The sequence below is a fragment of the Vulpes lagopus genome, chromosome 19, assembly GCF_018345385.1.
Source record: "Vulpes lagopus strain Blue_001 chromosome 19, ASM1834538v1, whole genome shotgun sequence".
NCBI lineage: Eukaryota > Metazoa > Chordata > Mammalia > Carnivora > Canidae > Vulpes > Vulpes lagopus.
The window spans coordinates 12,255,550-12,277,464 of record NC_054842.1 but is presented as its reverse complement, the minus strand read 5'-3'; the positions used below and the strand labels follow the sequence as shown (position 1 = coordinate 12,277,464).

At 46.1% G+C, this 21,915-nt stretch overlaps 2 protein-coding genes across 6 annotated transcripts; one reads left to right on the top strand and one right to left on the bottom strand.

The window, feature by feature from the left end:
* Window positions 1–614: 614 nt before the first annotated feature.
* Window positions 615–16,735, bottom strand: ZNF662 (zinc finger protein 662). 5 transcript variants are annotated; one of them, XM_041734258.1, is made up of 5 exons: window positions 16,513–16,735; window positions 6,504–6,630; window positions 5,738–5,854; window positions 3,613–3,714; window positions 615–2,605 (listed from the first exon to the last, which is right to left on the bottom strand). In XM_041734258.1, exons 2-5 carry the CDS (start codon window positions 6,535–6,537, stop codon window positions 1,575–1,577), a joined length of 1,284 nt encoding a protein of 427 aa, XP_041590192.1. In that variant the 5' UTR covers window positions 6,538–6,630; window positions 16,513–16,735; the 3' UTR covers window positions 615–1,574. The 5 variants fall into 5 exon arrangements, with proteins under 5 accessions (XP_041590192.1, XP_041590194.1, XP_041590189.1 ...); XM_041734260.1 differs by lacking the exon at window positions 16,513–16,735 and adding an exon at window positions 8,649–8,738; XM_041734255.1 differs by lacking the exon at window positions 16,513–16,735 and adding an exon at window positions 8,160–8,618.
* Window positions 16,736–18,543: 1,808 nt separating this feature from the next.
* On the top strand, window positions 18,544–21,821 carry LOC121478995 (5-beta-cholestane-3-alpha,7-alpha-diol 12-alpha-hydroxylase). Its single transcript, XM_041734516.1, has one exon. It carries the CDS (start codon window positions 18,667–18,669, stop codon window positions 20,170–20,172), a length of 1,506 nt encoding a protein of 501 aa, XP_041590450.1. The 5' UTR covers window positions 18,544–18,666; the 3' UTR covers window positions 20,173–21,821.
* The last annotated feature ends 94 nt before the right edge of the window (window positions 21,822–21,915 follow it).

The following is a 21,915-nucleotide window of genomic DNA, read 5'->3' as shown; positions in this document are numbered from 1 at the left end:
ACCCTTCACATCACTCATTTCCATTTCTTGGTTCTATTTAGTACAAAATAGAGAGGTTTTACGAGAGGTTACCCTAACTGGAGTATGGTAAGCCAAGTTCTCCTTACTACATGGCTTTAGGCTTTAGCAATCAGGGGCCCCAGAGATATGTATGTGGTTTAATCCAAGCCAGCCTCTGGCTTCTCTTCCTTGCTCCTTAGTCAGCAATTATACTATCTGGCTGGGAGCTTCTAAAGTAGAATGCCTAATTAGCAGAGAGGCAAACTGGAAGCTGAAAAATAGCTCTCAAGGTGAAGTCTGGAATGTATGTTTCATCTGTTTTGGCCAGCATTCTTCTCTGAATAGGGCCTCTGTTTCTCTAACCCTTGAATATGGTCAGTACCATTCTCTAATAATACAGCTTACTCTGGAATGTGGGCTATCATGATGAGAAGAGACTGGAAAGGGATTTGGGATAGTGGAATGAGAGGTATTGTAGCTATACAAAATTTTACGGGAAAACAAACCCAAGAAAACAAAAAAATCTCCCACTTGGTTTACATTTTCCCAGTCCAGAGTCCTATCTTAAAACACAAGGGGAAATCAGGTCTCCCAAGACTGCACCTCCAGACTACCCTCTGCTACTTTCTTAAGTTACCTTGGTGACCTCAAGGTGGACCATGACTTCTGAGGAAGAGAAATTCTGGGGTTGGCAATGTAACCGCATTGTCATCTACATCAAATACGGCTTTCAATAAGGTAGACTTATGAAAGCAGTATTAATAACACATAGAAAGAATATATCCAGGAAGACACAACAGTAATAGTGGCTGTCTCTGAGGAGGTAGATTGGGAGACAAGAGTGACAAGGAGATACACTTTTCACTGAACACCTTTTTAAACTATTTCAACTTTTTTTTTTTTTTTTACCATAAGCACATTATACCTACTCAGAAATAAATAAGTTTCCAAACTTAAAATACAGTACTGATCCTCAAAGAGCCATTTAGCTGGACTAACACACATAGACATTAGAAAAATATAAGACAGCACATAGTTAAATACCAATTAGGACAGTACTGATTACAAGTAGAAGAGGAAGGTCTGTTCATTTGAAGGAGCTGGGTCTTAGATGAGGAAGGAAATTTTTAGCCTACGGAAAGTTGAGCAAATAAATTTGAGAAGAAGTAGTAATGTGCACAAATAGAGAACAGGAGACTCAGATAGACCTACTTGAATCTCAATTCTATAACATGTTAGCTGAGTGACCTTGAATTAGTTTTATAACTTCTTTCAACCTCAGATCTCTCATTTGTAAAATGAGTATGAGTACCTACCTTAATAGGATTAAGAAAAACTAAAGACTGTAAAGTGGTTAGCATAGTACCTGACAGAGTAGATACTCAACTAAAAGTTGCCTAGCATGAACATGGTTGAACAGGGAGACCAGTCTTACTAGAGTACAGGGTACCTGTTCAGAGGGGACAAGATAATACTGGCTATTAAAGTTATAATAAAGTGGACGATCACCTTGTTTTGTCTCTGGGGTTCCTGTAGCATAAGAATTATAAACAAATATCACCATTATGCATTCTCTAATGTTCAAGAAGGTGAGATATCTGACAATTACAAGGTTTCTCTCTAGCATGGCGCCGCTGGTGCTTAATCAAAACAGAATTCTGACTGAAGGCCTTCCCACAGTCATTACATTTATATGGCCTTTCCCCAGTATGGATTCTCTGATGTCGGATAAGGTGTGCCTTACAGATGAAGCTTTTCCCACAGTCAGTACATTCATGAGGCTTCTCCCCTGTGTGAACCCTCTGGTGCTGAGCAAGATCGGAGTTCCACATAAAGCCTTTCCCACAGTCCTTGCATTCATAAGGCTTCTCCCCAGTGTGGATTCTTTGATGTCGAAGTAGGGCTGGGTTCCGAGTAAAGCTTTTCCCACATTCCTTACATGTATATGGTTTTTCTCCAGTGTGGATTCGCTGGTGCTGTGTAAGGCTTGTGTTCTGACTAAAGCCCTTCCCACATTCCTTACATTCAAAGGGTTTCTCTCCAGTATGTATTCTCTGGTGCCGAATCAGGTTTGACTTCCAAACGAAGGCTTTAGCACATTCTTGACACACGTATGGTTTCACCCCCGTGTGAATTCTCTGATGTGCAATGCAATGTGATCTAAAACTGAAAGTCTTCCCACATTCCTTACATCCATAGACCTTCTCTCCATTATGAATTCTCTGATGTTGGTCAAAGTCTTCATTTTTATCAAAACACTTGCCGCATTCTTCACATATATAGAATACCTGCTCACTGAAAATTTTCTGATGTATACCAAGGGGGATATTAACACCAGTATTCTCTGAACTATCTTCGCCAGAGACCATCTCATCTTTGACAATCACTTCTATAATATCATTTGCGGTGTTCTCCAAACTTCTCCCATTGGAGTAGTCAGACCACCTCCCTAACCTGCTTTTTTCCTCCTCACAGGTTTTTCCAAACCAGAATTCCTGGGAGCCACGGCACCGGGGTCCACTTGATAGTACCATGTGGTCCTTTGCCTCCTCAAAACTTCCCTCCTTCAGAATAAAATCTTCTTTCTCACTCTTCAACACACCCTCTGAAAGAACAAATCAAAGCTGCAAATGTCATCATCACCCATGATAGAGCGAGTAAGGTCACCAAGTGGTACTAGTGTGTCCATTTCACTCCAAGTGTCACCCCTTGTGTCTCAGTGGCCCTGTCTTAGTGGGAAACGGCACAAGGGCTAGCACACAGTAAGCAACCAAAAGGTATACCACAGAAAGGCAAAAACTAGACAGAGTCCCTGAGGGCTATGATTCCCAAGCACCAGGCCAAGCACAAGGGGAGCTCTCCCAAAACAGTTGAATTGAACCTCAGGGACACAAGTCAGAACTTCTTCTAGGTAGTCCTGGTTATAACATGAGAAGAACAGGCCAGGATTCAGGGCAAAGGACCTGTTCAGAAATAACAAATCCTTTGAGGCAAACCTGGGGAACCTAAACTTGTCACACGCAGTGGAAAGCAACAAGGAGAATCTTCTTCATACTTGTCAATGCTAAAAGGAAATGTCTTCTCATTCAATCCAGTCACCAGGTCCACCATGAAAAGTGCTTCCCCAAACTACTTCAGATACAGTTGGGCAGAGACTACCTGCTCTTTGCTCCCACAGTACTTTATTCACATCTCTGTCACAGCATCACACTTTGCTGTAATTATACATTTATGTATAATGTCCCATTAGACTGTGAGCCCTTGCAAGATAGGGGCCATATAGTCCTTGCTTTCTGATTCCTAAAAACTAACAGAATGAATAAAATGCAGCGCTTACTTTTAAAATATTGGTTGGCCATAGCAGCCAGTAGGTCATCTGTTCAGTTACAGCCTAAGACCCAAGACCCATTTGAATTTAATTAATCAATAGTGTTCAAATGAAAGCTGGAAGCTTGGGGTTTAACTTTCCTCTTCATTAAATGGTTGATTTGGGGATTTTTAGAGAGTCGTTTATTTAGAACATAAATGCTAAAATGGAATCTTAATAGTTTACAACAGAAAGACAGAGGAAAACATGTGCCTGGGAAGAAAGTGTTCATTTCCCTCACTTACCAGTACAGGTTAGGCTTGGACCCTCTCCTTGAAGTTTCAGGTTCAATGGCTCTTCCACCTGCTCAAAATGGGAGATCCCAGCAGGCTTTAGAAATGGATATCCTGCCAGGGTCAAGATATAAATAAAGGTGGCTCAGTCGGAGGAGTGGGGCCCGTTAGGAAAGGAGCAGAGATGGAAGCGGTAAGGGAGAATGAAGGTGGGTGGATAGATTGGTACATAGGCGACCTGACATTTGAGGAGGATAACAATATAGAGGACAGAAAACAGATGTACAGGGAAGTTGCAATTTCATCAGTTCCCCAAAATGTGAAAATGTTTCATTCATTTTAAATATCAAGAAGAAACAGGGGAGACTAAGGTCTCTTCTTCACTTCATCTAGGAGGCAAAATCCAGTTCATATGGAAAAGAGTCAGGACGGGATGGAACTGCACAGAGTTGTTCCTGAGGCTATGTTGGGGAACCACAGTCTCTCAGCTTCCTTCCTGTCTATCCACCTTAGCTATTGCCTTCTCTTTCTACAGAGGGTCAATGGTGGGCCTATGGCATCCATTAGAAATGGACTCACAGCCTCACTCAGCCACTTCCAGAAGTCACTTCTTATTCTAATAACAGACCTCTAATTGCAAAATCCACTCTGATAAACTCTTCTTCAGGCTTAGTTAAGTCTGGCCTCCTTGTAACTCCCATCCAATAAGTCTGGCCTCCTGAGAAATGTACCAATTCCCCACCCTCCAAAAGACAACCTCTTATACTGCTGAAGCCAAGGACTGTGTCCTCTGATATTCTCTTAAGACAAAATGGACTTTGAAAAGAAAGTTTGCTGCAGGTCAGGCCATTAGGATTTTACTCAAGGAATAATTTAGCTGTTGGCTTTCTGCCTAGAGCAAAGATGGGAAGTTCCCTTGGTTGGTGGGAGAATAAGCACTGAGATCCTGAGAGAATGCAGAGGACGCTGTAGTTGTCTCCCTATATCCATCTACCATGACCACCAACCCCACCCCACCACCCGACCATTATGGAGTAGCCATGCCCTTTGGAGGGGAGTGATTTCAACTCCAGTTCCTTTTTTTTTTTTTTGATCAACTCCAGTTCCTAATGCAGCCCTCACTAGTCTAAGCCAAGCAGGTTAAACTATCCTACTTACTCCATGAGAGACAGTGTCAGAAGTTGGCAGTCCAAGCCAAGACAATCAGTGCACACAATTTCCCTGGCCATAGTCATTGGTTTAGAGTTGGCATCAGACTTAAGACGGTACATTACAAAGGCCTGAGGAAGGCATCCCATATTTTTCTCCCGAGGTATGAAGAAGCAGAGCCTTGGTTACAACTACTAATCATCTTACCACCACAGGAGGAGCCAGACTGTAGACAAAGCCAACATACAAGGAAATAGAAAAAATCAAAGACTGAAACTCTGATTAAACTGTACCTGCAACTCTACCTCTGAACTTTCAACTTCCAGGAAACAGTAAATTCTTTTTTTGTTTCAGCTAGTTTGAACTGGGTTGTTACTTATAATCGAGAATATCCTAATATGGAAAGACTGCCAGACACAGCAAGGAACTGTGAGAATGGGGAAGTTGGAGGCACAGCTCAAGTTCCACTGTGCCTACAGGAGAGTTCCTGTAGGAAGAAGACAGAATGGGGTGAGGGGGGCCACAGGGGACATAGTTGCCCCTAGGAAATTAGGAACAGGAAAGCCTTGTGTTGGGCAAAGGAATGCCAGAAATCCCTGAGCTGGAACTATATGATTCAGGGTTATTGAGACTTCTTGATTACTAATGATAAAGATGGCTGTGATACCCCAAAGGGCAGTCAGAATCTGGAGGACTATAAGCAGGCTGGGAATGCAGAAAGGCCACCTCAGTGTGTAAACAGAAAAGTCAGGGAGTACAGATAAGAACAGTAGAAATGGGGAAGAGACAAAATAGGTGAATGAAGAAGAGCCAGAGTGAATTAAACAGACTCAAGAAGATGGAAAATCATGGGAACACAGGAAAAAAAAAAAAAAAAAAGGAATCCCACTGATGTCTACAGCACTAGGTTAAGAGAACATATACCTATTACATTTTAAAGATCAAGACAAGGGAACTGGCCAGATGACAGGCATGTGTCCTCACTCACCTGAGGAGATGCCCCTCGGGCCCTCTCCATCCAGAGCTCCCTGAGGAGCCTTGCACCAGGGTGCTTCCCCTCGCTCCAGCTGGGAAATCAGAGCCGGTTTGGGAAATGGAAATGCTGCTTAAGGGGAAGGAAATGGGACAGGCAAGTGAGTGGGGTGACATAGAGCGATCCCAGAGCTCTTCCCAGGCTTTGTCTTTAGGGGTGGGTTGGAAAGAAGGGAATTAACTAGGGAGAGCAAGAAAAGGAAGTCCAGGTGAAGGAACAGGAGACCCAGGGGAGTGGGGCCAGAGGACTTACAAAGGTCAGGAATTAGAGTAAGAGGTGCTCAATGACAATTTCAGTGAGCGAATAGATGATTCCACTCATTGAGATTGAACTTTCTTATTCTCTTCCTCCCTTGGAGCTCTCAAGTTTAGACAGCTGCATGAGGTGGCTCGGTATTGGGCTGGGTCTCCCATAGGGAGAAGTGGGAAACTGAGAGCTTGGTGAGGCACCAAGAATCTGCTCTCTTCCTTCTCTACCCACGGCACAGGGGTCAGGAGTTAGGCAGCTCTCACCCTGAGGCAATAAAGTCTGTTTCAAGGCCTGAATTTATTTATACCTGGACTTCCCACTTCCCAGCAACCACTGAGGCTGGATCATTTGAATCCAAGGGCCTGAGGTTCCCACTCAGATGAGGGTTATCAAAGACTCCTGAGCTTCTGAGGAAGAAGGAACCAGGAAACTCTGAAGGGCAGAAGCAGAGTCCAAAAGGAAAGACCCTTACCCAGGGCAGCCACAGCCCCATAATTCTCCAGCATCACGTCCCTGTACAGGACCCTCTGAGCAGGGGCCAGGCCGGTCCATTCGTTCTCAGAGAAGTAGATGGCCACATCCTCGAAGGTCACTGACTCCTGAAACAACATGTGTTTAAATGCCCTAGGACAATCCCAGACCCAGGCCTGGAGTAAGGGGCAGACCAGGCACTAAGAGGTACTGGAGGGTGTGCCAGTTGAGTTTCTGGATTCTGAATGCCTAAGAGAACCCTTAGCAGATTTGTACCCCACACTTCCAAAGATATAGAGGATCAGCCATCAATTTCTCATGGCTCTTCATCTTAACTTCCCAATATCCTCTCATCTTTTTCATGAGTCTCTACAAATTTTCCCTCTTTATCCTTATGCCCCAAACAACTATCTGTGCTCAAGGAGCCATCCTTTCCCCGCAGTGGGCCCTCTGTCTGAGGTCACCAACCCTTGATAACAAGCTCAACTATCATCTATCGAGTCCAGGACAAGCACTTGACATATATTACTTGGTGTGTGCCTCACAGCCTCTGAGGAGGGCATTAGATTCATTCTATAGAAGAAGAAATTGAGGTTCAGAGATTTACTGCTCCCAAAGTTACAGAACAGAGACAGAATCCAGGGCTGTCTGCCTCCTCTGGCTCTTCTTTACTGTGCCACGCTGCCTTCGGTCCTCACTCTTGCCACCCCTGCTGTCCCTGTGTGAGATTCTTTCCCTTCTCTCCCTCCTCCTCACTGTCACCCGCCACAGGGGAAGCTAAGGGCACCTCAGTACACTCAGGCTGCCCGGGAGGCCGGACTCCAAAGGGCAGATCCAAACTCTGACTTTACTCCCTGCACTCTGCCACTCCGCAGCCTACTCTTTCTTCCCAGCTTCCCAGTCTTAATGTCCGCTTTTCCTGTACCTCTGGGAGCCCAAGCTTCTGCCCTTTCTCTTTCCTTTTTCCTTAAGAAACACAAACAGTGCTAATGTAGAGCCATCAAGACTTCTACTTCCCTGCCACTAATCAGTCCTTGCCCTACAATGTCCCCACAGCGACTTACCCAGCACCCCAGGGGCTCAAAGACTTTGGCTTGACTTGCACCTCAAAACGTCCAAATCCTCTGCACCGCAGACGATTCCATTCCCTATTCAGAGACCCAGCTTACCTGCCAAGAATCATCTCTTGTACCACCACCCTCATGCCCTATCCTGTCACCATCCTGTTAGAAACCCAAACCCTTGCCTTGCCCCATCGGTGTCCTTGCACCTGCAGCTCCCCCTGCCTGGAGATCCAGTTCCTCCCTCCTGCGCCGGCAAACTCAGATTCATCTCAAGACCCACCTCAGACATAACCAGCTCTGTAAAAACCAGTGACCTGGAAATGCTGGACATTCGCCGCGGCGCACAGGGCTCTGCCAACACCTCTGCGCCCGCGCTTGGCTCCCGCCTGCGCAGCTGCACGTGTGCGTCCCCCGCCGGCGCAGGTCTGGGGGGTGGCGAGCTCACTCTGCTCCCTGCCCGCTCCTCCGGCCCCTGCACTCGGGGCTGCACCCCGGCTCCCCGGCCGCCGCCGCACGGCCCCCGCCGCCCCTCCTGCGGGCCTAGAGCCCGGGGCAGAGCCGAGCCAGCTTGGCGGCGCCGGCCCCGCACTCACCGGGCGCGCCCGGGCCGGCGCGGGCTGTCCCGGCTGCAGCTCGGGCGCAGGCCCGAAGGGGGCCCCGCTCGCCAGGGCCGCGGCCGCCATGGCCCGGGCCGCCCTCCGGGGAGGCGAGCGCGCGCCAGGCCCGCCCGGGGGCCGCCCGGGTCGGGCAGGGGCGCTCCGGGCCGGGGCGGGTCTGACGCCGGCGCCCCTCGGCTCCGCGCCGAGAGGTGGAGGCGGCTGCACTCCCGCCACTCCGGCTTCTCTAGGACGGCGGAGGGCGCCACGTCTCTGTGGTTCTCCTCTCCAGCCGGGAGCCGAGGGCGCGTCCCGCTCCCGCAGACACACCCGCTGCCTCGGAGCGCCGCGGCGGGGACGCAGGCGAGCGGGCCGCTGGGGGAAGACCTCCCTGGGAATACTGTCCCAGCCCTCCTCTTCCCACTGGCCACCCTCCTCTGCCGCACTGCCCTCGTAGGACGGACGCCGGTGCGGAATAGCACAGACCTCTGGCCTGCCTGTTCCTAGACCTCCATCCCCTCACTGGGTTCTCCCTTCCCAGGGAGCAGCTAACGGCCTTCATCACTGTGGTGCTTCTGATATCCACCCAACATCTAGCACCTCTTATGGCCGTTTCTTTAAGTGCCAAGGAATACTTGTTGAATAAAGGAATGGATAAAGGTTGAACCTTTTTTTCCCCCCTTTTATTTATTTGACAGAGAGAAAACAAGCTCACGCACAAGCAGGGAGAGCAAGAGGCAAAGAGGGAAGGAGAAGTAGGCTCCTCGCTGAGTGGAGAGCCCGAGGTGGGGCTCGATCCCAGGGCCCCAGGATCATGACCTGAACCCAAGGCAGACGCTTAACCGACTGAGCCAACCAGGCTCCCTGTGAACCAGTTTTTCAGTGGAAGAAAGTAAGGCCCAGAGAGAGGAAATGGCTTACCTAACATCACATAGCATGTTGAGAAGTTAAACCTTTAAGCAAAATTGTAGAAATAGAAGACCACCAAAATAAGAACAAGCAAAGGCTATTCATTCAGAGCTTACTATAAGCAAAGGCGTTCAACCACCATCACTTGCATTTGGTAAAGACTCTAAATCAGGTACAGAAGTATAAAGCTTTATAGTTAAAAGAGGAGGGGCAGGGAAAGAGACTTCAGGTATGCTCTGATTGGAGATTGTTGGCATGGGGGAGCTAACTAGAAGCAAAGCATCTTATGTGAGTGGTTGGGGGAGTATATTAATCAAATTCTGGCTATTTGGGGCTGATTGCTACAGGGTTTATTTTGGCTTCCTGGACTGGTTGCTACGGATAGTAGTTTGACTTCCTAGACTGGTTACTGCAGATAATGGGTTGGCTTTCTGGACCCTAGATTGGTTGCTGCAGACTGTGGATCAGAGTTCTATTTTTCTATATGGTCTGGCCATTTTCCATTTGTATATATAGTCTTTTGGGGTGAACAAAGTAGGAAGATGTCTGCTTCAATGAAATTCCAGCCCAGAGGCCCAGATTCCTTTTAGAAACCCAGGGACTGAGAGCTTACAGATATCATACCCGTGAAAAATCACAGAACAAAGGAGACCTCAGATGAGCTCCCTGATTTGTTTGCTTGTTTGTTTTTAAGAGGATACTGGAGAAGTTCATAAATGGACACTAGTGAATAGTCTGTGAGCACTGAGTAGGCAGCAGTGAGTCCTTACCCTGGGAAAGATCATTAAGAAGGATGAGCACACAACAAATGCTCCCATGATTTTCTTAGTGACAAGATAGAGAAAACTGGACTCAGTGCAAAATAATTATGGGAGTTTGTGCTCATAACAAGGACCTCTCAGAAGCCTGATTATTAAGTCATGCTCCACCAGAAGGAAGGTCTCTTATGGTTCGGATCAGTGTTTTGGTTCAAAGCTAAAGAGGAGAGAGATAGTCTATTTTCATCCATATATTTTTACTCTTTCCATTGTTCTTCCTGTTAAACACATAGCAGCAGACAAGGTCAAGGCCATATCCTAACCGACTCGACCAGTAAAGTACAATAAGCCACTTTTAGATTTATACAATGTATTACTTAAGTAAACAGCAAAAGGAAGAGTATCCAAATATGTCAGTCCCCAGATCCTTGTTCCAGGCACCAAAAACAAGGACCTCAAAACAAAAGGGGGTTCAGTCGCTGTAACATCCTTGGTGAGGAGCTGATTTTAGACTATAGTTAAACAGTGTTACACTCTGCAGTTATACCCAGAAACCCTCCTACCTCTTCACAATCTGAGAGGCAATGAGAAATGGTCTAATGACTGCCTCCCACAAGAGAGAGGGAAGGGAGTTGGGAGATAAGCTTGAAGGTCTCTAAAGCTCCTCTCATCCTCTCATGTTATAGAAGGATCACAGGTTGATCTGCCATGAGTCAGAGTAGCTGTAGTTCAAGATTTTGACTGCATGGCTTATATATGTGTAAACCTATGAGGGCACCATGGTGGAGCCATTTCCCTATAACTAGACCTCCCAACTTTTTACACATAAAGATTCTCAGGAATATGAGCCACCACATAGGTCATCAGATACTCTAATTGGTTGTATTGACAGTCAAATACTGCCAATACAATGGGTCAAATGCATTCCTTGTATCTTAGGCAACATCAGACAAAAGTGCCCATGATAGTGACATACAATAGTATAAACAGATCCACTGGAGATTGAACCATAGTCAGGCTCCTCATCCAGAGCCAATCTAGCTAATTTTGTCAGTAGTCCAAGTGAGGCAAGAGGTACTGGCAGTGGCACATAACCCACATAAACTGGACAGCAAAAAATCCAGGGCAGTACAATTGTCCATTATCAATCATGCTAGAGAATTTAGAACAATCAGTGGGCTATGAAAAATGTACAAGAAGTCCAACAATAACAAGATGAGGCTAAAGGGAATAATTTCAATGTCCGGGAAGTTAATCTTATTCTGTTGTTTCTTGCTGAGACTGTTTCTTTCTGGAGTCAGTGACTGTTGGGAGTATTCCAAGAGTTTTTAAATTGAGATTATTTATTGGCCAGTTGTAAAACTGAGGGTGGTAATGGAAGCCTGGAGTTTTGCTCAGATATCCTATAGACAAAAGCTAAGAGGTTAATGGTCCCTCCCTCTGCCCCTGACTTCCCAGGGTCTAATCCTTACCAAGGACTATCCGGATTGTTCCTCTCCTTCCACAGCTAGTGTCTCACCTTATATCCAGTCCTCTCCATGTCTAACCCACACCATATGCTTAGACTCATCCCTGGTTAGTTCAGAAGCTCCTCTCTTCTATAATTTAGAACATCTTAGAATATCTCCTACCCTCTGACATGTGAGCCATGCCAACACTGCCTTAGTTTTCAACCTCATAATTCATGATCATTATACTCATTATTCATAATTTCCCAAATCCAGCAAGCATGGCTGGGATGAGTTTCAGTCTCCTAGCCCTCAGCTCTTTTTTCCTACTTGCAAATTCTAGTAGTCCAGTTTTCCAGAGATAGGTATAGAAGGGAAAAAATAGAGTGATAAGGGTTAATTATATGGTTTGGGTTTCCTGCAGCCAGTTAGGGCCTTCTCCCACTCCTGAACCTCATAATTAGACATTATAACTTAAATGAGAGGTACACTTTAAGGTAATTATCACATTTGGAGCCCAAGTGAATTATCTTAATTTGTACACCACTAAGAGCTTAGGCTTGGTTGTCCAATTATCTTTTCCAGTTTTTAAGAGTTCACTCTCTCTCTTAATAGCACTTCTTTCTTGGGGAATGGTACAGGTCACAAAAGGTCCAGCTAATGTCCCAGCTAACTGTCCACTGTTGGTACTTTCAGCTATAAAAATAGCACTATTATCTTATTGTGTGTGTTAGGGAAAGCTAAATATGTAACATAGGTCATCTAAGAATTCTTAAGTAGTATTGTTGACATATGCTGTGTGGAAGATGGTAGTGCCATATCCTGAAAAGGTGTCTATTGTAGTCCATGCCTAGCAGCATTCTCCATATAAAGGTAGGGAATCAATGCAGTCTATTTGCTAGGATTCACCAGGCCTAGTTCCCCTACTTATGCACTCCAGTTTCCTTTGCTACTTAACTGTGTCACATTTGTCATATACACTTCTTTCTGTATTGATGTTCCAAGAATCCTGCTTTTACTATTTCTTTTTTGTTTGTAGAACTTCCTTCAGCCATCATTTTAGGGTAGGTGTGCTAATGACAATTGCCCTTAATTTTCCTTCATTTAATAACATATTGATTTTACTTTCATTTCTAAAGGATATTTTTATTGGCATAGGATTCTTGAATTGGTAGTTCCTTTTTTTCCCATCACTTGATAAACTTTGTGCCACTTGCAAATGACTTTCATGGTTTCTTTTTTTTTTTTTTTTGTATATTTTTTTTATTGGAGTTCGATTTGCCAACATATAGTATAACACCCAATACTCAAACCATCAGGTGCCCCCCTCAGTGCCCGTCACCCAGTCACCCCGTCGCCCCGCCCACATCCCCTTCCACTACCCCTTGTTCGTTTCCCAGAGTTAGGAGTCTCTCATGTTTTGTCACCCTCACTGATATTTTCACTCCTTTCCCCTTTATTCCCTTTCACTATTTTTTATATTCCCCAAATGAATGAGACCATATGTTTGTCCTTCTCCGATTGACTTATTTCACTCAGCATAATACCTTGGTTTCTGATAAGAAATCCATGATCATTTCAGTTGTTTCTCTATAGGTGATACGCTGTTTCTCTCTAGTTGCTTTCAAAACATTTTCCTTGTCTTTAGATATTTAGTGTTTGTTTACACTGTGTCTGGACTTGAATTTCTTTGGGTTTATCCTGTTAGGGGTTTGTACAGCTAATTTTAAGAAAATCCAATTTACCTATTTTTCTTTTGTTGTGATTTTGATGTCATATACACAAAATTGTTGCCAAATCCAGTGTCATAAAGATTTTCTTGAATGTTTTCTTCAAAGAGTTTCATAGTTTTAGATCTTAAGTCTTTGATACACTCTAATTTTTATATGTGGTATAAAATAATACTTTTGAATGTGATATTCAGTTTTCCCACCGCCACTTTTTGCAATGGCTTCCTTTCCCTCTTGGTCTTGACATCCTTATTGATAACCAATTGACCATATAAGTGAGCGTTATTTCTGGACTCTATTCTATTCCTTTGGTCTATGTCTGTCCTTATGCTACTACCATGATTTATTTACTGTAGGTTTGAGTGGCCCCCCTCCCCAATTTATTCTTTTTCAAGATTGTTTTGCCTCTTTGGGGCTCCATGCAATTCCATATGAATTTGAGGATCAGCTTTTCCAATACTGTGAAAAAAGCTGTTAGCCTTTTAATAAGGATTTTGTTGAATTTATAGATCACTTTGGGTAGCTGAGGATAACTTTGGTTATCCTCTTAACAATCCTTCCTACCCATGAATATGGAATCTCTTTCCATTTGTATAAGCCTAATTTCTTTCAGCATGTATTGTATTTTCAACCTACAAGTCTTTCACCAACTTGGCTAGATGTTTTTCCCCTCAGTATTTAATCCTTTTAGATGCTATTGTAAATGGGATTGTGTTCTTAATTTACTTTTTTGAATTGTTCACTGCTAGTGTATAGAAACACAGCTAATTTTTATGTTGATCTTGTACCCTGCAATTCCGCTGAATTTATTAACGCTAGTAGTTCTCTTGTGGAACCTTTTGGATTTTATCTATATAGGATCATGTCATTTGCAAATAGAGATAGTTATCTCTCCCTTTCCAATTTGAATCTTTTCATTTTTTCCTTATCTAATAGCTCTGGCTAGAACTTCCAGTACACTGTTGAATAGCAGCAAAGTGGGCATCCTTGTCCCAGACCTTCTGATTTTAAAGGGAAACTCTCCAGTCTTTCACCATTGAGTATATTAGCTATAGGCTTTTCATAAATACCCTTTGTCATATTAAGGAACTCTCCATTTCAGTTCTCTAAAGGACTTTATTATGAAAGGATGTTCAATTTTGTCAAATGCATTTTCTACATCGATTGAGATGATCATGTAGGTTTTTTCTTTCATTCTATTATTATATTCTGTGTCCAGTTACCCTTATATTTCTGATATACACCCCACTTGGATATGGTGTATTATCCTTTTAATATGTTATTGGATTTGACTTGCTAATATTTTGTTGAGGATTTTTGCATCTATATTCATAAGGGATACTGGCCTGAAATTTTCTTTCAGGTGATGTTCTTATCTAACTTTGGTATTATGGTACTACTGATAGTAGATTGACTCTTGATCTTGGGGTTGTGGGTTTGAGCCCCACATTGGGTATAGAGATTACTAAAAAAAATAAACCAAATAATAAGTATTTGGTAGAATTCACCAGTGAAGCCATCTGGTTTAGGACTTCTCTTTACTGGGAGGTTCTTAATTAGTGATTTAATCTCTTTACTTATTATACGTCTGTTGAGATTTTCTATTTCTTCTTGAATCAGTTTAGGTAATTTATATTTCATGGCATTTGTCCATTTCTAGGTTATCTAATTTGTTGATGTACAATTATTGACAGTGTTGACATACAATTATTCAAAGTGTTCTTTTATAATCCTTTGTATCTCTATAAGGTCAATAGTTATGTTTCCACTTCCACTTCTGACTTTATTTGCATCTTCTTTCCTTTTTTCCTAGTCAATCTAGCTAAAGTTTTGTCAATTTTGTTGAATTTTTCAAAAAACCAATTTTGCTTTTACTGATTTTTTCTATTCTCTATTTCATTTATCTCTGCTCTAATCTTTACATGTACTTTCCTTCCTTCTGCTAGTGTTGGGTTTGGCTTGTTCTTGCTTTTTAATTCCTTAAGGTGTAAAGCTAGGCTTTTGAGATTCTTTTTTAATGTAAGCATTTACAGCTATAGTTTTCGTCTGAACACTGCTTTCACTATATACCGTAAGTTTTGATATGTTGACTTTAATTTTCATCCATTTCAGAGTGTTTTCTAATTTCTCTTGTGATTTCTTCTTTGAAGAGGAAGTGTTAGGAAACTTGCATGTGGAGTCTTTCATACTCCATGTGTGTCTTTTTCCCTTATGATCTGGCTATATATCCTTAGTACACCATTGTAATAAATCTTAGCCATGAGTACAACCATAAACTGCATCTCATTAGTTCTTCTAGGGAATCTTTGAATGTGAGAGTGGTCTTGGGGATCGCCCACAGATTGATATGAGGATTAGATTGCTTAATACATACAAAGCATTTAGCATAATACTTGGCTTATGGTAAATTCTCATAATAATAGTGATGATTATAGTGACAATGAGGATGACCAGCACAGAGCCATGAACAGGATAGGCGCTCAAGGTCAATCAATCCAATTCCATCCTATCCCTCCATCCTCTCCCACTGTATGTCCTCAAATGCACAGCCCAGTACCTTTATAATGGCATCTCATTGCTGGCAAGTACAAGTTTAGCTTCCTGAACAGCAGGAATAATACAGCAGATTATTAAGGCCCAGAGAGGTAAACTGAAATGTCCTGGGTCATGTCACCAATTGGTGACAAAGTTGAAACAAGAATTCAGGTTTGCCCTTTAACTTCAATACTGACTTCAGTGTCACCTGGTATATGTGATGTAGACTAGGAGTAAAAGAATTAACCTGGGGCTAGGCTGTCAAGAACCCGGTTGCCATGGAGATAGAACCTTGAAAAACTAGGAAGGAAAAGAAGCCATAGATAAGTCCAGCCCTAAATTAGATGAGAAAATTATTTGCTCTAAAGGCAGAAAGAAACAATTTCTCCGCTGCATCTCCATTTTGACAATCCTCTTGTTGACTTGTGGGGGGTGAGGCAGTGGACATGAGGTGGCAGGCACCTAAGAGAGCCGTCAATGGCATCCAGCATTAGGACAATGCGCAAACAAGATGCAGGGGGGATGGCCAGTACACCTAGACTGCAGAACCCCAAAGGAGAGCCTCGATATAGAAACCACAGCAGCTAAATGGAACCCTCCAAACGATGGGCAGTTGCTCAAAATTCTGAGCCATATATATAATGAGAAGACACCAGACGGGACCAGACACCTGCCTGGGCCGTCTAGAGGACTCAAAGCAAGGCCCACCACCGTTGCCCACTACGGACTGTGCAAATGAAGCCTGCAAGGAAGGAGCACAAAAGCTGTTTAAGGACAGCCGAAACAATGCTCCTGCTAGGCCTAGGAGATGCGAACTTTCAGGAATACGGGGCGTGGTGGCTACTAGGCTCAGCGCGCTCACTGGAAGCAGCGGCGGTGGCAGTGAAGGAGGCAGCCCTCCCCAGCCCCAGCCCCAGCCCCAGCCCCAGCCCCAGCCCCACGCCCTCACAGACCCACTGACACACTGCACCTCGGCGCGAAGCCCAGCCGACCCACGGACAGAGGGCGCCTCGGCACGGACGACTGCCCGCAGCACCGGCCCCGAGACGCCGCCGCGGAGGCCGCGGGGGCGGAAGTGCGTCACCGCCCTTCCAACCCTGGAGCCCGCGCACGCTCTAGCACGCCCGGAGGCCGTCCGAGCGTCTCGTTGGTCCTGTCAAACCTCAGCCCCGCTGCGTGGCTCTGCGCCCCCCTACTGCGGAGCTGCGGCGTGCTCCGGGTCTCCCGGGGCTCGCTCTGGGTCGCTGGCCCCCGGCCCCTCGGGAGGGTTGGCTGGGCAGCCGCAGAGGCCGACTTCCCTGGAGCAAGCTAGCCCCGCCCCAAGAGCCAGTAAGGACCGCCCCTGCATCGGGCCGCCCCTCTGTGGCTCCGGGTGGACTGGCCCAGCTGGCGTGGCCGGAGTTCTCTGCAGCGGATGGGGCAAAGCTCGAGTTCGCGCTGAGCCTGCAAGAGGCTGAGCTGTGCTGAAAACTTCCTCCTCCTCTGAGCCCTCCAGGCACACAGGCCTCAGAGTGCATGTGCACCCCATTCTTTGGAACCGCCGCCACATGCCTTGAGTAGCACATCCCACAGGCTCCCCGACCTCCACGTCAAGCGCCCCCAATATACACAGCGCGCGTTGACCTGGCTCTGTCTTCTTCCAGGCCTCCACCTACTGACCACCTAATCATTGTGGCCTTCCTGACTCCCCACCCCACTTCCCGCTCCCGCTTAACACTGTTGTGATTATATACTTCTTTGGGCAGGGATTTAATAGATTTCCCTCTTCCTTAGACCATACAATCCAAGAGGACAGGGACCACCGTGTCTATCTCATTTCAAGGTTGGTGATAGCAGAAATTCTGGCAGTAAATGCCCAGTAAATATCTGTCGAATGGATAGTTGGGGGCTGTTCCAAGGAAGGAGGGAATGAATAAATATAAGTGAGAATGAATGTAAGATGGTGCTGCAATCCATTAACAGTTGGGGAACAAAATTCAGCTCATGGAAATTGCCCACAATTTCTGACTGCAAATTCTAAGGCTGGGGAGAGTTGATGCTGAGTACTTGCTGTGGTTGCTCTAAGCAACCAGAGAGGACTTCCTGGAGGCAGAGTGTGCACACTTCCAGCTACCTGCAGAAGGGAGCTGCACTCAAGGTAGAGGGAATTCACTCAAGAGAGCATGTGGAAATCTGAGGAAACAAAGTCCCTGTTTGTGGGCCTCTTAGGAAGTTAAAGAGTAACCTTGGGGTTATCAGAACTGGTTGAATTGAGTCTGAACCTCACCATATTGCAACAATGGTCTTAGAGTAAATAGCACAGCCTTCTGTTTCTTGGGCCTGCTGGAAGGAGCTGGCCTGACACCTCACAGAAGGTCCCCAGTAAATGGTCAGCTCACCTCATTGAAGCCAGGACAGCTGTAAGAGAAAGTCTCCCACTGCATTCTGAACCTACATCCTTATTACAAAATAGAGCAGTTGGTTTGAAGTCCTAATCACCCCTACATTTCATATTTGCAAGATTCCGAATCGATCCTTCTTGCAGGAGAACTTGTGCAAGCCCACTAGGCCATTGGGAGGGCCCCAAGCCCCAGGCTAAGGGACTGAAGTCGGAAAATCTGCTCAAATAGTCATCAGTCTGGGAGGGTCTATGAGTCGTTTAAATATGAGGAAGGGAGAGAGATGAAACTTAATACGTGACTGGTGCATTTCTGCTGAATAAGCTAGTAAATTAATAAATAAATGAATGCATGAGAAAATAAGGGTGTGAATGGTCAATAAATCATGGGGGTAGAGTGGGATCAAAGAAAGCTTTGTAGACTTCATGCTGGAGCTGAGTCTGAAAAGATCAGAGCAAAGCATAAAGCTGGTGAGGGGACTGTGCCCATAGCTAGAGGCTTCTTTCTGGGCTTCCTTCTGGTACCACCCCCTCCTCCCACATGACCAGGTTGCAGCAAGTGCTATATCTAAGAGAACATTTTGCTCCCAGGTACTGTCTCAACAGGGTTACTTAATACAACTTCCAGCCACAGGGCAAGGTTCAGGTGGACAGACCTTTTCATCCCCAACTTGTCCAAAGCCTCTCAGAAACTCTCTGACACACAGAGAGCAGTGTGTCCAGAGCTCAACCTGGAAGAGCACAGCCATGGTGTTCTGGGGTCTGGTGCTGGGAGTCCTGCTGGTGGTCACTACGGGGTGCCTGTATTTGCTTGGGGTGCTCCGGCAACGCAGGCCCCAGGAGCCCCCTCTGGATAAGGGCTCCATCCCCTGGCTAGGCCATGCCATGGCTTTCCGGAAGAATATGTTTGAATTCCTGAAGCACATGTGGGCCAAGCATGGAGATGTGTTCACAGTGCAGCTCGGAGGCCAGTACTTCACCTTTGTCATGGACCCCCTGTCCTTTGGCCCCATCCTCAAGGATGCACAGAGAAAACTAGACTTTGTGGAGTATGCAGAAAAACTGGTGCTAAAGGTATTTGGATACGACTCCGGGCAGGGAGACTACCGGATGATACACTCTGCCAGCACCAAATACCTCATGGGGGATGGCTTGGAGGATCTCAACAAAACCATGCTAGACAGCCTGTCCTTGGTTATGCTAGGACCCACAGGCCAGAGTCTGGATTCTAGCTGCTGGCATGAAGATGGCCTCTTCCACTTCTGCTACAATGTCTTGTTCAAGGCTGGCTACCTGAGCTTATTCGGCTATACCAAGGACCAGGACCAGGACCTGCGACAGGCAGAGGAATTATTTGTTCAGTTCCGTAAGTTTGACCGCTTGTTCCCCAGATTTGTGTATTCCTTGCTGGGTCCCCGGGAGTGGCGAGAAGTGGGCCGGCTCCAGCGTCTCTTCCACAAGGCACTCTCTGTGAAGCACAACTTGGAAAAGAATGGCATAAGCCGCTGGATATCCTACATGCTTCAGTATCTGAGGGAGCGGGGAGTAGCCCCGGCCATGCAAGACAAGTTCAACTTCATGATGCTCTGGGCCTCCCAGGGGAACACGGGCCCGACCTCCTTCTGGGCCCTCTTGTTCCTCCTAAAACACCCGGAAGCCTTGCGGGCTGTGAGAGAGGAGGCCACCCAAGTCCTAGGGGAGGCCAGGCTGAAGGCCAGGCAGTCCTTTGACTTCGAGGTCAGCACCCTGCACCACACGCCAGTGCTGGACAGTGTGATGGAGGAGACTCTGCGGCTGGGGGCTGCACCCACCCTCCTCAGGGTGGTGCACAATGACCATATCCTGAAGATGGCCAGTGGACAGGAGTACCTGCTTCGAAGTGGAGATATTGTGGCCCTCTTCCCCTATCTTTCAGTACACATGGATCCTGACATCCACCCGGAACCCACCACCTTCAAGTATGATCGTTTCCTCAACCCCAATGGTAGCCGAAAAGTGGACTTCTACAAGGCAGGCAAGAAGATCCACCACTATACCATGCCGTGGGGCTCAGGTGTCTCCATCTGCCCTGGGAGGTTCTTGGCCACCAATGAGATGAAGCTCTTTGTCCTGCTCATGGTGACATACTTTGACCTGGAGCTGGTGGACCCCAACACACCTGTGCCACCTGTGGATCCCCAGCGATGGGGCTTTGGCACCACACAGCCCAGCCACGAGGTGCGCTTCCGCTACCGCCTGAGACCAACCAGCTGAGCTCTGCCACGGTGGCTGCAAGCCTGGCCTCAAGGCTTCCCCTGGGGGTCTCTACCTCCTCTCGCCCCTCTGAAGCCCCACCCTTCCCTCGGGTTCTCTGGTATCTCCTACCTCTGTCCTGGTTGCCTTCCTTGCTCTCTGGCTTTCCTCTTGCTACCTGGTAGGCTTATCTGTCTCTCCTGAAAACACCATCTCTCAGAGTGGGTTCTGCAGAACCCTCCTCTCATGCAAAGTGCAGACAGAGGAAGGGAAAGTATCTGTGGGAAACTTAGTTTGGGAAATAATGCGTACCTTGACAAGTCCTGCAGTACAGAAACTGGTTATTGTAACACAGTGTCTTGCAAATGTTACCTTCCACTCTCCTACCTCACTTTACTGTTTTCCTCTATGCTTATTCCACATCCTGTGGAATTCAAGTTCATCCAAAGGAATACAAGGCAAGCCACGTGTGTAATTTTTAATTTCCTAGCTGACCCATTTTTTTAAAAAATAAAAGGAAACAGGCGAAGTTCATGTTTATAATATATTTAACTTAGACCAATATATCTAAAAGATTAGCATTTCAGTATGTCATCAATATAAGAATAGTTGTGAAATATTTTTACAGTTCTCTTTTCTGTGTTGCCTGGAAATTCTGGTGTGTACTTTTTCCCCTAGCAGCCTTTCTCACTTCAGACCAGGTGCATTCTAAGTGCTCAACAGCCATATGGGGCTAGTGGCTCCTGAACTGGATAGAGCAGGTCTGGAGACATGTTGCCTTTCACATAGGAGTTATTCAAGGCCCCTCCTCAATGCCCTTGTCTCCCCTCCAAGTGTCCACCCCACATCAACCACTCCTCTGGTTTCTGCAACCACTGCTGAGCTTGGAACCCGTTCCTACAATGCAGACCCTCAGCCTCCCTACCGGGGTCCCACAGCCCCTCTGACTCAGTTTGGCTCATGCAGAACTCAGCATCTGTTCCTCACCTCTGCCCTAAACCACCCCCTTCTCTGGATTTCTCTGCCTGTCTCTGCTCAGGACACCACCAGCTGCACTATCCCCCAAGACAGATATGGAGAAGACACCCTCACTTCCTCCCCTGCTCTCACCCATTTGTAGTCAGGCCCCAGTCTGTTCCTTCAAGCCCCAGTGGGGCCTTTGAAACTGTCATGTTTTTCCCACCCCCACTGCCTTTCTTATAGCTCAGCACCCCGCATCTCCCCACACCAGGCCTGCCAGGTCCTCTCTTTACCCTGACCTTTCTCCAAACCTTTCAACTCTGATTGTCACTCTTTCACTTTTCGGGCCCCCCATCCTTCCACACCTAACATTTAAATTTTGCCACCATCAGTCCCTAAATTTTCAATCCAGTGCAATTTACGATCTATAAAGTACAGTTGCTTGCTTCTACAGCCAACCCCGGGGCTGGCTTCTCCTGGAAGTTTTCCTGGATCTCACCCCTTCATCCTCTGGCCAGAAATGGACTCCATCCCCTGAGGCTACCCTAGCATAGTTTGTGTCATAGCACATCTGTTATGTGTCATTGCTTTCTATGTCCTGCTCTTTCTCTTTCCCCCTCCTCCAGACTGGAGCTCATAGGACTTGGTATCTTATTACTTCATCTCTGACCCCCAATTCCCTAAACAGAGATTAAATGACAGAAAATTGACTCAGTCTCAGCCACTTTACTTCTTGTCCTCAAATCATTTCCTTCCCCTCCCTGGCCTCACTCAGCTTTCTGGCATATGAAATGGAGACAATCT